At 44.5% G+C, this 18,207-nt stretch overlaps 1 protein-coding gene across 2 annotated transcripts in view; it reads right to left on the minus strand.

Moving 5' to 3' along the window:
- The window catches only part of MAMDC2 (MAM domain containing 2), a 149,596-nt gene that overhangs the window by 52,178 nt on the left and 79,211 nt on the right, over nucleotides 1–18,207 (minus strand). For both annotated transcript variants that reach the window (XM_041745102.1, XM_041745103.1), the window contains exons 6-9: nucleotides 13,930–14,186; nucleotides 9,996–10,089; nucleotides 3,432–3,575; nucleotides 139–404 (exon numbers count right to left, since the gene is read on the minus strand). In XM_041745102.1, coding sequence (XP_041601036.1) covers nucleotides 139–404; nucleotides 3,432–3,575; nucleotides 9,996–10,089; nucleotides 13,930–14,186 — 761 coding nt within the window. The remainder of the gene's footprint in view (nucleotides 1–138; nucleotides 405–3,431; nucleotides 3,576–9,995; nucleotides 10,090–13,929; nucleotides 14,187–18,207) is intronic.

Raw genomic sequence — 18,207 nt, forward strand, 5'->3', positions numbered from 1 at the left:
CAGATAGAGTGTAGCGGTGGGGCTGTCAGAAGAAAAATAAAACATCACCATTTGAAAATAATTAAACAGAAATTCACTAACCCAGCCCAGAAACCAAAGATGAACAAAGGGCAAAGCATTGCACTGGCTCTACTATACCTTGGTAGGCATGGGCTTCTTGAAGGTGATTTCAGCTTGCATCCAAACACCCCTTGGAGACTCCAGCACAGACCAAATTTTCTCTTGAACTACGTGGTTCTCTTCAAAGATATAAACTGCCAGGGTGTCACTCATTTTTAAAAACCCATAGATGGCATAATAAAAACGTAGACAATACTGCAAGTTTCCTGGCAGGGAGGGACCGTAGAGCCTTCCAATGTAGCCAGGCTGAGATGTAAACTTTGTGTTGGCCAGCAAGTAGTACCCTGCAAACAGGACAAAACATTTAGGCTATCAGTGATGAAAAATTTAAGTAATCTAGGCCAAAGTGTCAAGTGGCAAAATTTGGTTAAGAGCAGTAGAATTTGCCAACAGAGACTATTTCCATGGGTCTTAAATGATAGGATGCATTTTGTAATATCTGTGGCTTAAGTGACAGGATATATCCTGTGACTCTATTATCAAAAAAACTTCTTCAATTTCAGTAAACTTCATAAACTAGTATAGATTTCCATCTGCAATATGCTCAGATGCTAGTCATCAGTTAGGATTTGTGCTTCTCATGAAACAAAAGGGATGAAATCATCTTGGAGCTCCAGCTGTCTGGGTCAATCAAGTGACACAGACTGAGTACCTAATACTCGGTCCTAGTGACTGTAAGGTCCAGAGTAGATTTTTCCTTCTTATTCCTGCAGTGATTAGTGGAAACAGATCACAGACTGGTCTGATAGTCCTTCGAAGTTTGATTATTTTACATGAGTATTCTTAGGGACTGATCTGTGTCATCTCCAAAATCGATTTTGTTTCAGCTTGCCATTCAACCAGAAAAGATCTTCAAGTACCTTCTCTGTGCAAGAAAAGGGTCCAAGGAAGAACAATTATTTCCTTATTTAAAGGAAAAAAAAAAAGAAAGAAACATAAGGTCAAGAACCTCCCCTCCCACCTGCTCCATCACCCCTACAGTAAACTTAAAACAGATCCACGTATTCTAGAAAGCCTGGGTAGAAAAGAAAAAAATACTATCTATTTTTCATTCTTTCCTTTTTCTGCTCCTCCCCTCATCAATTTTCCTTCTATTCCCTTGGTCTTTGTTTTTTTTTTTTTTTAAAGAGAATCTTTTTTTTAAAATTTTTATTTATTTATGATAGTCACAGAGAGAGAGAGAGAGAGGGAGGGAGAGAGAGAGAGAGAGGCAGAGACACAGGCAGAGGGAGAAGCAGGCTCCATGCACCGGGAGCCCGACGTGGGATTCGATCCCGGGTCTCCAGGATCAGGCCCTGGGCCAAAGGCAGGCGCCAAACTGCTGCGCCACCCAGGGATCCCTCCCTTGGTCTTTGTATTTAGTTTTGTTTTATCCAGTGATTTAATTCATCTGACAAAAGGTTCTTGGGTTATCTTACATAAGTAGTGATATGGACAGAGTGATGTCTCCCCACAAATCCATTAGTTGAGATCCTAATTCCCAATGCAACTTTATTTGGAAATTGGGCCTTTAAGGAGATAATTAAATGGGGTTATAAGGGTGAGGCCTTAATCCTACAGAACTGATGTCTTCACAAGAAGAGAAAGAGACACCAGAGACCTCTCTGTCTTTACTGGTATACATAGAGTGAAGGCCATGTGAGGTCACAATGAGAAGGTGCCATTTATCTACAAGGCAGAAAGGGAGATCTTACTAGAGACTAACCCTGATGGCATCTCAATCTTGTGCCTCTAGCCTCCAGAACCGTGAAAAAATATGCTTCTGCTGTTCAGGTCACCCAAGCTGTGGTACTTTGTTATGGCTGCCCGAGTGGACTAATACAGATGGCCATGCACAGCCAGAACAATGTTTTTGAAACCCGAATTGAATTCTACTCTTCTTTTACTTAAAACCTTTAAATGGTTTCTCATTTCCTTTATAAAAAATCCCAAATGCCTGCCATTTGGCCTCTGGCCTGCCACACCCATGGTTTATATCCTAACATCATGTTCCTCCACTCTCCTGCCCATTGCAGCCGCTGTAACCCTCTCACTGCTGGGGCTGTCCAGCTCTTTCCATATTCAAGGACTTCACAGATGCTGTTCCCTCTGCCTGGATTCCTCCCACTCTCCCAGCTAATACTCTCTCCTCTCAGGATCTCTCTCCTATTCTCTCTCAGAGCCCACTCTTCATTTCTTCCATAGCACATACCGCAATGTGTAAATTATAAGTTTATTTGTGTATATAATTGTCTAACACTTCTCTTGCTCATTGAGATGATTGCTAGCCAGTGAGAACAGGACCTGATCTGTTCACTAGTGTATCCTCCAGGAGTGAGTCTGGCCAAGGTGACAATAGGTCTTTGTAGTGCCTGTATTTCTATAAGTTAAGCAACCTGTAAGAAAAGAAGTCATGATTACAAGTATAAAATTGTGAGGGCCCCTTTTAAGGCCCTTCCTAGGGCCTGTGTGAGTACGCTACTCTGAAATTGAAGTGTCATCAGAGTGTGGTGAGCACACCCAGTGCCCAGTGTATAAATAGCCACTGAATAAATGAACTAGACACTAACCCTTGAAACAAGCTCTTTGCACCAGTCTCTACAAAAGTGGGCTTCACAGGGGATGCTGTCAAAGTAATTAGGTAGCTAATCCTTACACAGGGGAGCTCAAATTGGTTTTCTTACAGTTCTTTGTAGACATAACCATCAAGTGTCCCTACCCCCAGCCTTTTCCAATAGTTTTTATAGCCTTTAGTGCCGTACAAAATTATTTTTCATTGAGTAAAATACACATAACATACAATTTACCATTGTAACCATTTTAAAGCCTACAATTCAGTGGCATTTAGTACATTCACAATGTTAGGCAACGAGTGCCACTCTCCAGCTCCAAAATATTTTCATCACCCCCAAAGGAAGCTCTTTACCCATTAAACAGTAACTCCCCAGCCCCTTGGCCACCAAGAATTGGCTTTCTGTTTCTAATGATTTGCATTTTCTGGATGTTTTATGTAATTAGAATCTAATAGCTTTTTAAAGTTACTTATTTATCTAAAGGGAAGAGCAAGATAATTTCTAAAGGTTTGGCTGTTTAAAGAACTGGCAGACTGTTGTGCTAGCATAGCAACCTAAATGCCAATTTAAAAAAAAATGGCTAAACATACGATTACCAATCATTTTTGCTTCTTTATAGCTGCCTTTTCTTGCTTGCTTGCTTTTTTTTTTTTTTTTTGGTAAGTCACTGTCTTGATTGGTGTGGAGTAAGAATGGCAGATGGAGCATGAACACCATCCCAACCCCCAGCATCCCCACAAGCACAGACTCCTGATTTACCGATGCCTGATGTGTGGTCTCCGGCCCGATACATGTTTGGTTTTACTTTCACCCGAGTCCAGCCTGGACCTTCTTTATCTTGATAAAAGTTGCAGAGATCTTCCTCAAAATTGCAGCTGGCTTCCATGGCACTGAAAGGAAGCTCTGGACAAAGGAGAACCAAAGTGAAAATGCCAGACCCAACAATCTCAAAGGACTACATCAACTGGTTGATAAATACGTACACATTTGAGCCAGGGAGACCAAATAAAGAAAACACAACAAAATATTTTCACCCTAATGGCATGCTGACAGGTTAGCATCAAACTAACATCTCAGCATGACAGGAAAATTGTTCTTTTCCTCCCTAAGGGGATAGAGGGAAGGAACTCTGTTCATACTCTCTATAAAAAATAAAGAAGTATATCAGACCTCAAAAGAAATTTCCTTTCATAACATAAAAACTGGGAGCAATTATTCACATATTTCTTCACGATTCAAATTCATTCATAGAAAATTAAAGAGAAAGAAAAAGGTAAAGATTTTAAGAATTCTTAATTTTTCTCTTAAGACAGGTATTTTAGAAATAATATTTTCCAGAAATAATTCTCCTTTGTTGATCAATCTCGGTGTCACCAGCTCAGCTGCTATTTATAATTGACATTAGTAGTAGGAGCTGATCTGCTTGAAGAAAATCATTGCTTAGTATAAACCTCACTGTTCCAAAAAGTCACACCAATTTCATCACCCATACCGCTATTATTTTGGCTTTTGCTGAGTTCTGGTATCATTTACCCTGGTCTATAAATACCACCTCATTCCAGATTGCCTGGAGTGAATGGAACATAAAAGATTTCTGCTGTTTTGAGAATAACTTGGTACTGCAACAAGTGATTGTAAATCTCACTGTTCAGATTGTCTGAGTCCAGAGGGGATGTGACTGCCACAGTTTGGGATACATTTAATGTAGCCAACTGTGATCCATTCTGCATGCTGACATACGCTGGCCTAAGTTTTTAGGGCCAGAGAAAGAGAAATGTTCTAGAGAAACATTTGAGTTCTGGGAGCAGTGACATGATGAAACAGGAAGCCGTTTATGGACAGAACCTCACTATACTCTCAATGCTTCAATTTCCAAAGCAAGAAAACCATCAAGTGGGCTGAGGAGCTGGCCCAGATTAAAGGGGATGGAAGAGGCATGACAACCAAATGCTATAAGGGACCCAACATTCAATCTTGGTCCCAGAAAGCAAAGAGTTATAAAAGACAGGATTGAGGGGATCCCTGGGTGGCTCAGCGGTTTAGCATCTGCCTTCGGCCCAGGGCATGATCCTGGAGTCCTGGGATCAAGTCCCGCATTGGGCTCCCTGCATGGAGCCTGTTTCTCCCTCTGCCTGAGACTCTGCCTCTCTCTCTCTCTCTCTCTCTCTCTCTCTCTCTCTCTCTTTCTGTCTCTCACGAATAAAAAAATAAAATCTTAAAAAAAAAAAAAAGACAGGATTGGGACAAATTAGTATGTGGACCATGAGTTAGTTGATAATACTGCATCAGTAGCTAAATTTCCTAAACTTTATAGTTATCTGATGGCAGTTAACTGTGGAAAATGCACTGGGTTTTAGAAAATACACACTGAAGTATTTAGGGGCAAAGGGACATAATGTCTGCAACTTACTCTTAAATGGTCAATAGGGTAAATCTGGTAAAATGGTAACAACTTAGACCTGGGTGAAGCTTATATGAGAGTTCTTTATAGTATTCTTGCAAATTTTGGCTGAGTTTAAAATGACATATAAATAAAGTTTTAAAAGCACGAAAAAAGTGATCACCACCACATTAGAAAAAAAGAATAGGAACAAAACGTTCCTACATAATTAGATTCCAATTGTATGTTAGGTGACATGCCCTAGCAAGTGTGCAAAGTGAGCACCCTGAGGAACCAGAGAGGAGAAAAGGAAATGTAGAGCATTCTCAATGCTTTAAGACTGGTGGGTTGGTCCACGCATTGCTGGGGCTGGCTCTGTGAGCATCAAGGAGTATCTTTAAGCCACGAAGATAAAGTCTTTGAAAAATGAGGATGTCATTCACATGAGTCTCCTTTGACACCAGCCTCCCTATGCAGATCTACAACCAAAGGAAACCCTATATTGGTCTCCAGTCTTAGTCACCCCTCTGCTACCTGGTAATGAAAAAGTAGTTGAAAATGCACCATTGATAGCCGCCTGGCCCAGAAAATGGTATGGCACTCCCAAAAGCCAGCACACAGAGAATGGCAGGTCAGAAAAATCACTCATTGGGAATACATCCCCAGGAATATTCCCCCGGGCAGCCACAAGAGAACCATAACCCATTTACTATGTGTGCAGGAGAGGTGAGAGGTGGTATTAAAACTTGAAAGTAAGCACAGATCAGTTCTCTCCATGGTGACAAACTGAGCCACTCAGGAAAGATGTTTCTGAGAACATGATTTTATTCCTTTGCTAAATACCTAGCCCTAGAAATGGATTTGTCTGGGGTCCTGAGGAGGCCTGATAAAAAGAAAATCTCAAAAGCATAACTGAAAGCCTAAATCTCTTCCACTCTGAACGCCGCTTCTGCTATGAGACCGCATCTAATTCCTGAAGAGGGGGCCAGAGGGCCTATTTGTGACCTAAAATGAGCACGCCAGAGATCTGGGGTAGGTGGAAAGCTTTTGCTTAAGGCTGGTTTCAGAGCATATGGGCCAAGTGGCCATGACAGTTGAGCGATAATGACCCCTTTGAAGCATACGGAGGAATCAGAGGCAGTTGGCAGCCCTTGAACATCAGTCGATCAGAAAAGAAAAAAAAAAAAAAAAAGGAAGAAGGCCCTTTGAGCAAGGTACCAAAAAGCATCACAATGTAAGATGTAGTTAATGACTTGCTCTCTGACACTTGAGCTTTTTGGAAATGAGAGGTTCTGAAGATCCTCTAATCAGGTGAAGGGTGCTGCTGTTGGAGAAGAATCTTTGGCAGCATTTCCCACCCTGAGGTTCATGGAGATGGACTCCGTACCAGCCTTAGAACTGTAAACGCTCATCAGCAGGCTTTGGGATCCTCAGCCCCTGCAGCGCTCTAGAGATCTGGGTACAGCATGCTCTGTAGGCTGCTAACCTGCCACAGGAGTTTTATTTTAGCCCGAGCCAGCCCGAAAGCAGGCTGAGACAGCTCGAAGTTGGCTGGGAGACAGTGTGAGTAGGACCTGGCGCCAGACTGAGGAATCTTGATGGAGCAGGGGCTGGGGCTGGGCCACTGACCAGGCTGTGGAGATGCTTGAGGTCTGAGCTAAGGCCGCTACAGCTGTAACCAAGGCAACGACCAGAGCCAGGTTTCTAATCAGATATCAAAAGGGCAGTGTGTTGTTGGCAAATGGGCATAAATGGCATTTAGGCCCAGGAAGACACCTTTGAGGGTTATATCCACGAGTATCAAGACCCTTCCAGTCCCTGGCCTGGGGCTAGGGTGGACCCAAGCCCCGAGAGGAGATTGGGCCTATATATGGCAGAGCAGTGGGAGCTCTCAGTTTGGGGCTGAGCATTAAGACAGGATCCCTATAAGTGGAATCACCTGTCAGCCATTCAAGGCTTTACAGTTTAAAATGAGAGCTTATTCCCATGGTCCAGGCGCTAAGCCAAATGTGGTGGAGGACAGGGAGGTTGTGGGTGGGAAAGGCTTGGAAAGGGAACTGCCCTAACTCAAGGAGGGGGCGTGGGGAGGTCTCACTGTTCTGTGGCAGCATCTTGGGGGAATACTTGGGGAGCGACATGACACTGGTGTTTAACACCTGTGACTCTGTGATGGGTCCCAGGTCTGGGAGATTGGATTAACACTAAGCCCAACCAGATGGTGGGAACGAGACGCTTCATATGTTGAAATAATTCCTGTCTTGGCCTACTAAAGGGGATGAGGGAAGAAAATGCTAGATCCAGCTGGGAAAAGCAGAGACAACAAGTCTGGAGCTAACCAAGATAAGGGAAAAAATGTTGGCACCTGTTATGAAACAGAAGGGCATAAACTATTTGTGAAATGTAAGATGAAGTATGAAAAACGGAGGGCTCAGCTTCTAAGACTCAGAATCTGGCCCACAGCTGCTGAAGGAACGGCACAAAGGAGGCTTCAGCTCACCCATTCACCAAAGCGGTGCCCTTTGCTGGTTCTCCTCAGTTTCAATCTGACTCCCTGGTCCCCAGGGAAAGGATGGGCATATTTTGAAAGTTAAGTAAATCACACGAAGCCTCATGGCCAAGCATTTTCTGTTGTGCCATATTCTGCTAAGGCCTTCACAGAAATTAACTCATCATCTTCCCAACTGTGGAGGACAGATCCTCCTAACCTTGTCCCACAAATGTGGAAACAGAAGCTCAGAGAGGTTAATTAACATACTCAAGGTCACACAGTTTGCAAGTGGCAGAGCAGTGATGTGAATCCAAAGTCCCGACTTTGGAGCAGAACACCATGATCATGCAATTAAACCAGTTTAAAGCAAAGTTGCCAGGTTGGGAAGTTCTGAAGACCAGTATGGAACCTTGGCTAACCTAATTACATGAAATTGTGAATCGCTGGTGGTCCCCGCAGAGGAAGGGCCTGTATGTGGGCTGAATTTTACAGACTGAGGGGCTATTGGACCTTTTAACAAATAGTCCTTATTTTGCTGGAATCTTTCTTTTCTTTTCACCAGTCGGTGGGAAAGCCCTCACATAGATTCTGTATCTTTTTAAAAGGGAGACTAATGTTTTCAAACATTACTTGTAAGGTGGTTCAGTAGATACTGTTAACCTCTCACCTGCATCTTCACCCCACCATCAACCCTGTGCAGATACTGAATAAACACCCCTTTTCCCATATGAATAACTTGGAAATAGAAAAGTTCAATGTAAATAAAATAAATAAAATAAAATAAAATAAAATAAAATAAAATAAAATAAAATAAAATAAAATAAAAATAAAGAAAAGTTCAATGTAAATGTCTGGTGACAAATAGGAGAAACTTTCCAAAAATAATGATAAAGAGGTTATGCAACTACGATAACACCACTGAAATACTAGCTTATGAGAGTAGGGAACTGTCCAACTTCGAGACCTCTTTAATCTTGGGGTTATAGTTTGGATTAAATAATTTTAATGAAAATATGTAAATATGCATATCTAGTCTGGTTCCATTTTGCTAGATCATTTTTAAAATTAGAATTAGTAAAAAAATATTTGGTTTTAACACATCAGAGTATTTCTCTCTAATTTGGAGGTAACACTTTAGCTCAAGTAGAAAACATTATCTTTCTCAGTCCCCTTGCTTGTGAAATGTATCTGGAGCCCTATGAAATTAGACACCAACTCTATCTTAAGTGAAAGTCATACTACAAAGGCCAGGTTCAAAACTTTACTTCATGCTCTAAAGCTCAGAATGAGGGCTCATTAATAAGATGGGAGAATCACTGCCCCCCTGGGGCCTCTCAAAAAAAAAAAAACACTAACAGCTAAGGTCAGTTGCATTAATCTGGGTTATCATGAATATAGTGTCATCCTTCACATTCTGGAACATTTCTTTTCTTTTTTTTAAGATTTTATCTCTTTATTTGAGAGAGAGAGATAATTAGAGAGAGAATAAGTGGGGGGTGGGGAGAGGGAGAAGTCGGCTCTCTGCGGACAGGGAGCCCGACACAGGGCTCGGACCCAGGACCCCAGGATCATGACCTGAGCTGAAGGCAGATGCTTAACTGACTGAGCCACTCAGGCACCCCTAGAACATTTGTTTTCTAATTTATTTTGAATCGATTTGCTTCCCTTTTTTCCAGAAAGTAAAAATTTCCTCTCTTTTCCAAACACTAAGTTTATGGAAATTACAAAATTGGCCGCGATAAAAGAATTTGAGGATTTAACTTAGAAAGAGAAATTAAATTAAGTAAATACTATAAATATCACAAACTGTCATAGAGATAATGTACACCAAATATTAGCATCTTTAAACATGGAGACATTTATAGATCTTGAGTACATAAAATTAGAGTTTTTATAATCCGACTTGAGAGTTTGAGAATTTTTTCCCACCCATTCAGCCACCTGTACATGATCTAAGATATCCTTTAAAGAGAAAGACGAGGGACACCTGGGTGGCTCAGTTGAGTGTCTGCCTTCGGCTCAGGGCGTGATCCCAGGATCTGAGATCCAGTCCCACATCAGGCTCCCTGCATGGAGCCTGTTTCTCCCTCTGCCTAAGTCTCTGCCTCTCTCTCAATCTGTGTCTCTCATGAATAAATAAATCTTCTTTTTTAAAAAAAGAGAAAGATGAGGAGGGAATGTGTTTGTATTTAATTTTCATTACCTAGTAGATAGGGACAGTGAAAGCTCCTTAACACATGACAACTGGCCTGTGGTGTCAAAAAAATTAAATTCACTCTGTCAGGGGAAAAAAAAGAGTAATGTAGCATAAAAATGACTATTTGATTAAATAATTTTTTAAAGGAGGAGATAACAGGAGAGGCGAGAAAATTAGAAAGAATTAAATCAAGTCCCAACCACAGGCATCTACCAAGAAAACTCCCTCTGTGAGCCAGAATAAAAAGAGAATGCTTACCTGTCTGATTCTGGCAGTGAACAGGAGAGAAAGAAATGTCATCGAGAGCCACATATCCTCCTTTAGGACCATTGAAAGCAACTTCAAAAATAACCTGCAGAGGAAGATGAGGTATTGCTACAGGTTTACAGATTTTCTGTTAGGCTTCAGAGCTCTCAACCATGATTTACAGATTTTTTAAAAGATTTATTTATTTATTCGAAAGAGAGAGAGAGGCAGAGGGAGAGTGCAAACCCCAAGCAGATTCCATGGAGCCCAACATGGGGCTTGATCTCATGACCCTGAGACCATGACCTGAGCCGAAATCAAGAGCCAGACCCTCAATGGATGGAGTCATTCAGGGGACCCTCTTAACTATGATTTAAAATAATGTGGCAGGGACACCCGGGTGGCTCAGTGGTTGAGTGTCTGCCTTTGGCTCAGGGCATGATCCCTGGGTCCTGGGATCGAGCCCCGCATTGGGCTCCCTGCAGGAAGCCTGCTTCCTATATCTCTGCCTCTCTCTGTGTCTCTCATGAATAAATAAATAAATAAAATCTTAAAAAAATCATGATGTGCCAGTCAAATCAGGTGGTGATAGGTTAGAGGCAAATGTTAGGAATCATGTTCCTAAATCTCAAGTAGCTCCCGACTTGAGCCACCATTTCTTCTAGGGGAGGGAGTACTGAGCCCTGTGTTGTATTTTATTGGTGGATTTTTCCCCCTTACTTGAGTGTGTATCCCTCTCCGACAGAACCACAGAATCGACAATTTGCTAATGACCTACGTCATTACAGAAACAACGAACTACTTGAGGAAAGCAGGCCCGGCTTTCCAACTGCACTTCACAGAGAAGTAAGGCACTGTGGGATTCTTTCCCTTTTCTCACACATGAAATCCTCTGTGAGGGCTCTGGACAAGGATGCAAGATCGAAGACTATTACTTGTCTGCAAAGGCAAAATCAGGCCCCAAATGCTATGTATGGATGTCAGCATTTCAGCATGTCCAGGCACATCCAGATGGTTAGAAGGAACATGAGGTTGTCCATGAGTTCAGCTCTCATTTTTCTCCCTTCTCTGCCACCGGCTTCTACTCTGAGGTCCATCTGCTACCTTCTGCTGGTGCCCCTGGGGATGGGGAGCAGTGCACACAGCGCTGCACAGTGGGGGATGCAGTGGGGAAACCACCCAAGTGTGCAGCCTACTCTGGTGAACTAACACGAGAGGATGCAACGTTGGCAGGGTCTGAAACTCAGGCCAGGCAGGTGACATAAACACATGACATGAGCTTGGTGTGATACAGCAGGATCGGGTGCAGACTGCCCTGAAATGGGGAACCCAACCTCAGTCTATAGGGGCGCCTGCTTCTCAGCTTCCTCAGTTGCTAATGTGTGGCAGTTTGGGCCTGAAGTGTCAGGACCTACCCAATTGTCAAGAGGACCTGGATCTCTAGATTTCTCCTGGGAAATCTTTGGCTATTTCAGTGTTGGCCATTTATTTAAACACTATAACAAACATGGAAAAAAACAGGGGAAGAAACCCAACCCACCACTCTAGAGACCAGCCAGGCAAATAGTTGTAGGCTGGACCTGACCCCTAGGATTCTACTTTTCAAACCTCTTCTAAAGAGAAGGGTGTCTTGGAGGCAGACGGACCACAGTTCAAATCCCATTTCTGGTACTAAGTAGGTGACCTTGAATACATTGCGAACCCTCTTAAGGCTTTGCCTTTGTTATTTATAAAATAGGCATAACCCCTACTTCGTGGGACAATCAAGGAGATTAAATGAGATAAGGTATATAAAGCCCCCAGCACAGAGTCAGGTGCATACTGAGCTCTGTACTAAATGCATGCGGATTTCTCCAGGTTGACTTCTCTGGAACTCCTATTCAGGTTTGAGCCTACTTAGCCACCAATGAGCCCCAGCAGGTTCCTTCCTTTCCCTAAGTCTTCGTTTCCCTAGTTTTGAAAGAGTGTGGACAAGATGGTCCTGTTCAGCTAAAAAACGGTGGTCCTACAGACCCTTGGATTCTGCAAAATCTAAGAGGGGCCCTGGATGTTTGCTGCTGGCAAAGGTCGGGGAGGCTGAGAACACAGGGGACAGACATGGACCAGTGAGAAGGGGCCATGGACTCCACAAACATAGCTCAGGTCCGTGACATTTCATTTTCAGGGTGCCCGCTGATAAAGTGAATGATGGAGCTTGGTCTTACTGAGCAGGTGGGGTGAGAATGCTTCTGATCCAAATTTGCAAATCACAGCCCATGTGCCAGCGTGTTCCCTCTTGGGTGGGGAGGAACGGGTGGGGGAGGTTCTTAGATGTTTGTTTTCCTTTTTAAAATTCATTTGAGAATATGGTGACATTCAATTCACTGATTTCTGCGGAGCGAGTTTCTCTTGCTGGCAATTTCCACTAGCAAACAGTAGCAGCATCATGAGTCAGATTGCTGGAGCAAACGCACATGGGAACCCGAGGGATACATACTGAAGTGTAGTAGTGTCCAGGATTGTGACTTTTCAAGCACGGATGTAAATGAAAATTCGGCAGAGCCGCACTCACACAAATGTTGCCCAAGGAGTTTATGGTCGGATGGAAGGAGTTTGCAAAAGAAACTGTCGTCACTGTGTGTGTGACTCATTTGACTTTAATAGAAGGAAAACTTTCTGAAACAGTATGTGCATTTCTTTTCCTCCCTATAACTCAAACTTAAAAAATTTTCCACTGGCCTGCAAGAGCAAATCAAGGCCTCGTCAGACTTTGGGAGAGGAAAGAGCACACATCCAGTGTGCTATCTCTGGAGCTGTATGGGGGTGTAGGGCGGGAGCTGAAGGGGGCAAAGGGAGTGGCAGGCCTGTCTTCAGTGGACAGAACATGTCACAAACCCATCCAATCCCAATGCTCTCTGAAGCGCCCCACATCAGGTGAGCAGATGGCATCACCAAAAAGCATGCAAAGAAGAATCCACTTCTTTTGCCTTCTTTTGCACTTTAAAGGGAACTAGAGGAGACCTTACAAAAAGCACAAAGTGAAAAGGAAGGAATATGTATAAATCTGTGGTAACTGAGACTCTACATACAGCCCCAAATCTGCAAGCACAATGTTGCACCCATTGATTCTAGTAGCCCTCTGGAGTCCTCAGACAGGTCTAGGCATCTGCCTTCAGCTCTAGGTCAGAATTTAGTCCAGAATTTTCCTAAGTGCCTGGCACTCACCAGCTGTATGACCTAGATAAAAAAGATCAAGTGCTGGGGCTCTCTTTTTTTTTTTCTCCTTTCTTATCTGTAATGTGGGGATAATTTTATCTACTCTGGATTGTCGTAAGTGCTGGAATATAACACAGATACAGGTGTGTATTAATATATGTGCTTAGAAAGAAGGCGCATAATAACAAACACCACAATGTTAGTGTTCTCACTCATCCCTGCAGGGTCAGCCTGGGCCGTTTTAGCATGTTTTGCTTTCCTAAATCTTCTCATTCTTCTGCACTGGATATTTATCACTCACATAACCATAAAAAGTTTTAAAACAAAAGCACCCAGCCCTGATTCAAAGTGGGGCCACAATCATAAATCTCTCATTTTTATGACATTCTTTATATTGTAAAGGTGGAGAGAAGAAAATAAGTTGGCTTTTTTCTTTTTTTCTTTTTTCCTTCTCTCTTTCTCTGGAAAGACTCTTCCCTCCAGCAAGGGAACGCTTCATCCTAGCTCTCAGGAATGGAAGTTCATGAGTGGGTTTCACCTAGAGGGTGTTCATCTCTTTTGCCTCGTGACCACAGTATGAGGTTCAGAGGGGATGTGTGCCCATGAAATATAGTAGGCAGCAGGAAGACAGAGGAACAAGAGAAGAAGAGGGGGAAGCAGAGGGAGTCTCAGGGGGTGGAGAGGAAGGAAGATAAAGACTCCCGGGCCTGAGCTGCACCCCTGCAGAGGGGTCCGGCCAGGGCACACCTACCTCCATGGGGTAGGGCGCGCTGAACTCCACCTCAGCCAGATTCCAGGCAGCATTCCCTGGCTGGCCCATCTTCCAGATTTCCTCGTAGAGGCCAGCCCCATCCCGAGTATAGAGGGAGAAGGTATTGTCATTCCCCTGCTGGAGCTGGTAGTAAAATGACAGGCAGCCGGACATGGGGGCTGTGGTCATCGGGGAGATGAGCTGTGCTACCTCCTGGAAGTGCTTGACGTAAACCGAGTCCACATACATGTAGTGGCCTGAAAATCACAGGGTGACACATAGCGTAAGGCAGGCTGGTGGGAATTGCGGGGTGAGGTAGGGGGGCTGCTGGTGGTGGTTCAGGGGACACAGTGCGATGATAGGATTTGCTCCAAGGCGATCGGGGGGTGTGTGTGGCAAAGAAGTGGATGAGTTAGGGGCGCACGAAGTCTGGCCATGGGCCGATGGGGTTGCTGGCTGGGAGGGGAGTGCACGGAGCTCCACGTGCTCTGCTAAGTACAAGACCAGAACTGTCCACTCTCTCTCATTGCCCGACTTTGGGTAGAAGCAAAATACACAGCTACAGCGGTAGATGCATCAGCTGCAGAGCACTGGAATTTTCACAAGCTGAACGCAGCTGTGGAAAGAAACCGAACCTGACCCCAGGAGGGCCCTGCTTCTCCCAAGGCTTCTGTGAGTTACAAGACTTCTAAGAACATACTCAGCATACCATCTGTTCCTAAAGGGGCACAGAGGGACCCTCCTGCTCATCTTTACAATACACACAAAATGTGGGCGAGTCTTTTTTTTTTTTTAAGATTTTATTTGTTTATTCATGAGAGACAGAGACAGAGAGAGAAAGAGAGGGGGAGAGAGAGAGAGAGAGAGAGAGAGAGAGAGAGAGAAAGGCAGAGACACAGGCAGAGGGAGAAGCAGGCTCCATGCAGGGAGCCTGAAGCGGGACTCGATCCCAGGTCTCCAGGATCAGGCCCTGGACCAAAGGTGGAGCTAAACCACTGAGCCACCCGGGCTGCCCAAGTCTTTTTTTTTTTTTTTTTTTAGTGAAACTAACATGTTGACTTCAAACTAGGTTACAAGTTTTGCCTCTTTAACAGAATATGCAGACAGGGTTGGGATTCAGGAGGTTGGACTTGGGACATCACCCTTGGCAAGGCCTTCGTGGGCTCTGGGCCCACAGGTCGACTACCTGACCTCTGTTAGAGGCATTTTGGTGCAAGAGAGTAACCAGGAAGCAGGAAGGGGAAGGAGAGCCTGGATTGGGTCCTAGCAGGGCTTGACCTCAGGCAAGTTACTGGACATCTCTGGACTTCAATGTCCTGATCTCTAGAGGGAGAACCAAATGCTTCCCTCGCAGGGCTGGTCCAAGCATTACATGAGATTACGCATGTGGAGTGCTCACCGTGGGCCTGGCACATTGTGACTGGCTAATACAATTACAATGAAATAAAGGAATGTCATTAATGATTCTGGTACCATGCCTTCCCCATTGTCTGTTTTGTGCAAAGGCTGGTCGTCATTATTAGCAACGTAAGCTGCGGCAATGGAGGAATGTGATGCATTGTAGCTTCACGACAATGACCTTTCTATTTATAAGTTCAGAACAATTACAGCTTAATATTTTGTTTTATTATGCAGTGCCTGATTAACAACAATCCCTTTTATACTCAGCACAATAGCAACAAGGGTATTAGGAAGGAGATATGCCTTCCTGCACCGGACACTTGCTTTGCTTCTAACACACCATCTGGTGTGCAATAGGCCCTTGACAAATGGTTATTCAAAGCACAGATACAGTCTCAGAAAGGTCCTCACCTCAACATGGCAGAGGAGAGAGGTGAATAAATCAAGGCTTGCTTTCTCCTGGCGGCAAATTGTTCAACCCCCTGAACCATCTCCCTTGTTTAACTATAATTTCTCTTAGCATCTTGCCAAGACATGCAACTGTGAGTAAATAAAGATCACAGGCTCAGATGACCAGAGGGCCAGCCGGATCAAGTATACCACTGAAGTGGAGTGGGTCCAGGGGAAAAGTCGAGTGATCGATTCATTGCCAACATTTGAAATCATATTTCATCAGCAATGAGAAATAGAAAACAAGCTTCTCTGTGAAACTCAGAGAATCAGATGGCACTGAGCCCATATTCTCACACGGCTGGGCAAGAGTGGCAGCCCCTGCATGGGTTAGGTTCTCTGGCCCAACACTGAATGCATCCATCCCTCTGCTCCCAGCTGGTGCCCCGACATCCAGCCCGGTGCTGTAGGCTTTTCCCACTGAAGCTCAAAATATAAATTTTCATAGCACATCTATCCATTTAAAAAAGATACCCCCTGTCTGAGTCTGCTAGCGTTGCTATAATGAAGTATCACAAACAACAGAAATGGATTTTTTTTCCCAGCGCAGGAGGCTGGAAGTTCCAGATCAAAGTGTCAGCAGGGTTGGTTTCTTCTGAGGGTGGTCAAGGTAAATTGGTTCCAAGGCTCTCTCCTGGAATCTGGTGGCTGGCTGGCAACTTTGGCCTTTCTTGGCTAAGAGATCTTCACCTTCATGTTCACGTGGTATTCTCTCTCTGCACATGTCTCTCTGTGTCTAAATCCACCCCCACCCTCCCAACGACTTTTACAAAGACACCAGTCATGCTGGATTAGGGACCTACTTCAGTATGACCTCATGTTAACTAATTACATCTGCAACAACCCTACCACCAAATAAGGTCACATTCTGAAGTACTGGGGGAGGTGGTGGTGGTTGTAGTGGTGAGGACTTGGGCATATGGTTTTGAGGAAATACAATTCAACCGGTAACACCCACCACCGCAACTTTTTAAAAATTCTGTATATGCCAAATAAGCATATCTGCAGGCTGGAAACAGCTGACGGACTCCCACTTTGCTGACTCTGGGAAGGGATGTTAAACAAAGACACAGAATGTCAGGGGGCACCTGGGTGGTTCAGTGGTTGAGCATCTGCCTTCGACTCAGGGTGTGATCTCGGGGTCCTGGGATTGAGTCCCACATCGGGCTCCCCAAAAGGAGCCTGCTTCTCCCTCTCCCTGTGTCTCTGCCTCTTCTCATGAATAAATAAATAAAATCTTAAAAAAAAAAAAAAGGAATCAGAATGTCAGACTGAATCAAATCAGAGGACCTCTGAACTGGAAGGAAGGGCAGGCCTCTCCACTAAGCTCCCCACGCCCAGGCTGTGGGGGCCCGGCCTCCCCAAGAATACTTTGCTAATAGAGAACACATGCACCCAGCCAGCCTCCGTAACACACCTGTGCTCACTGGGCGCTCCTGTGTCAAAGGCAGGGAGGAGGAATCCCTGGGTGGCGCAGCAGTTTAGCACCTGCCTTTGGCCCAGGGCGCGATCCTGGAGACCTGGGATCGAATCCCACGTCGGGCTCCCGGTGCATGGAGCCTGCTTCTCCCTCTGCCTATGTCTCTGCCTCTCTCTCATAAATAAATAAAAATTAAAAAAAAAAAAAAAAACAAAGGCAGGGAGGAAGTATTGACTGCTCTTTGTAATGAAACAGAGTCTCTTGCCAAGATATGCGGGGAGGGGGAGCAATGGGAGGGGACTGGGTGGAGAGCCCTTATTTTGTTTCCTTGGTACTTTCTGGTGGGGGCTGTGGAGGTGGGCTGCTCATGCCACCTTTGGGTGAACTTGCTGCAGGGACCATATCTCACTGACAGCCTCCAGCTGCCTCACCTCTGGGTCCCTCAGGCGCCTGTGCCAAGGCCACATACACTGGGCTGGTCTCAGCTGGTGCCTAAGGGTAGCAAGATGCTGGGGAGGGGTCATTTCCGCCTGACCTGGGCTCCTCAGTAACTCCCCATTGGCCTGGCCTTCCCCTCCCTGGTATCAGCCTTCTCTGCTGTCCCAAAGGCCCTCCCCAGCCGGGCCGCGTTCTGACTTTCGAGAGCCCTGGGCACTTTGGCCGGAGTGGATCTGCTCCTCCTTAGAACATATTAAAGATTATATTTTAGTATAAAGATGAACACAATTTAGGCGGGGCTGATGATTTTATTCGTTATTATCACATTCATTATTTTCTTCTGATTTTGTTTTAAAGATTTATTTATTTATTTTAGGAGAGAAAGAAAGAGAGAGAATGAGTAGGAGGAGCAGAGGGAGAGGGAGAGAGAATCTCAGGCAGACTCCATGCTGAGCACACAGCCTGATGCAGGGCTCGATCTCATGACTCTGAGATCAGGACCTGAGTTGAAACTAAGAGTTGGACACTGACCCAGGCACCTCATTTTCTACTGATTTTAGAATAAATAA

Source organism: Vulpes lagopus, chromosome 2 (assembly GCF_018345385.1).
Source record: "Vulpes lagopus strain Blue_001 chromosome 2, ASM1834538v1, whole genome shotgun sequence".
Lineage (NCBI taxonomy): Eukaryota > Metazoa > Chordata > Mammalia > Carnivora > Canidae > Vulpes > Vulpes lagopus.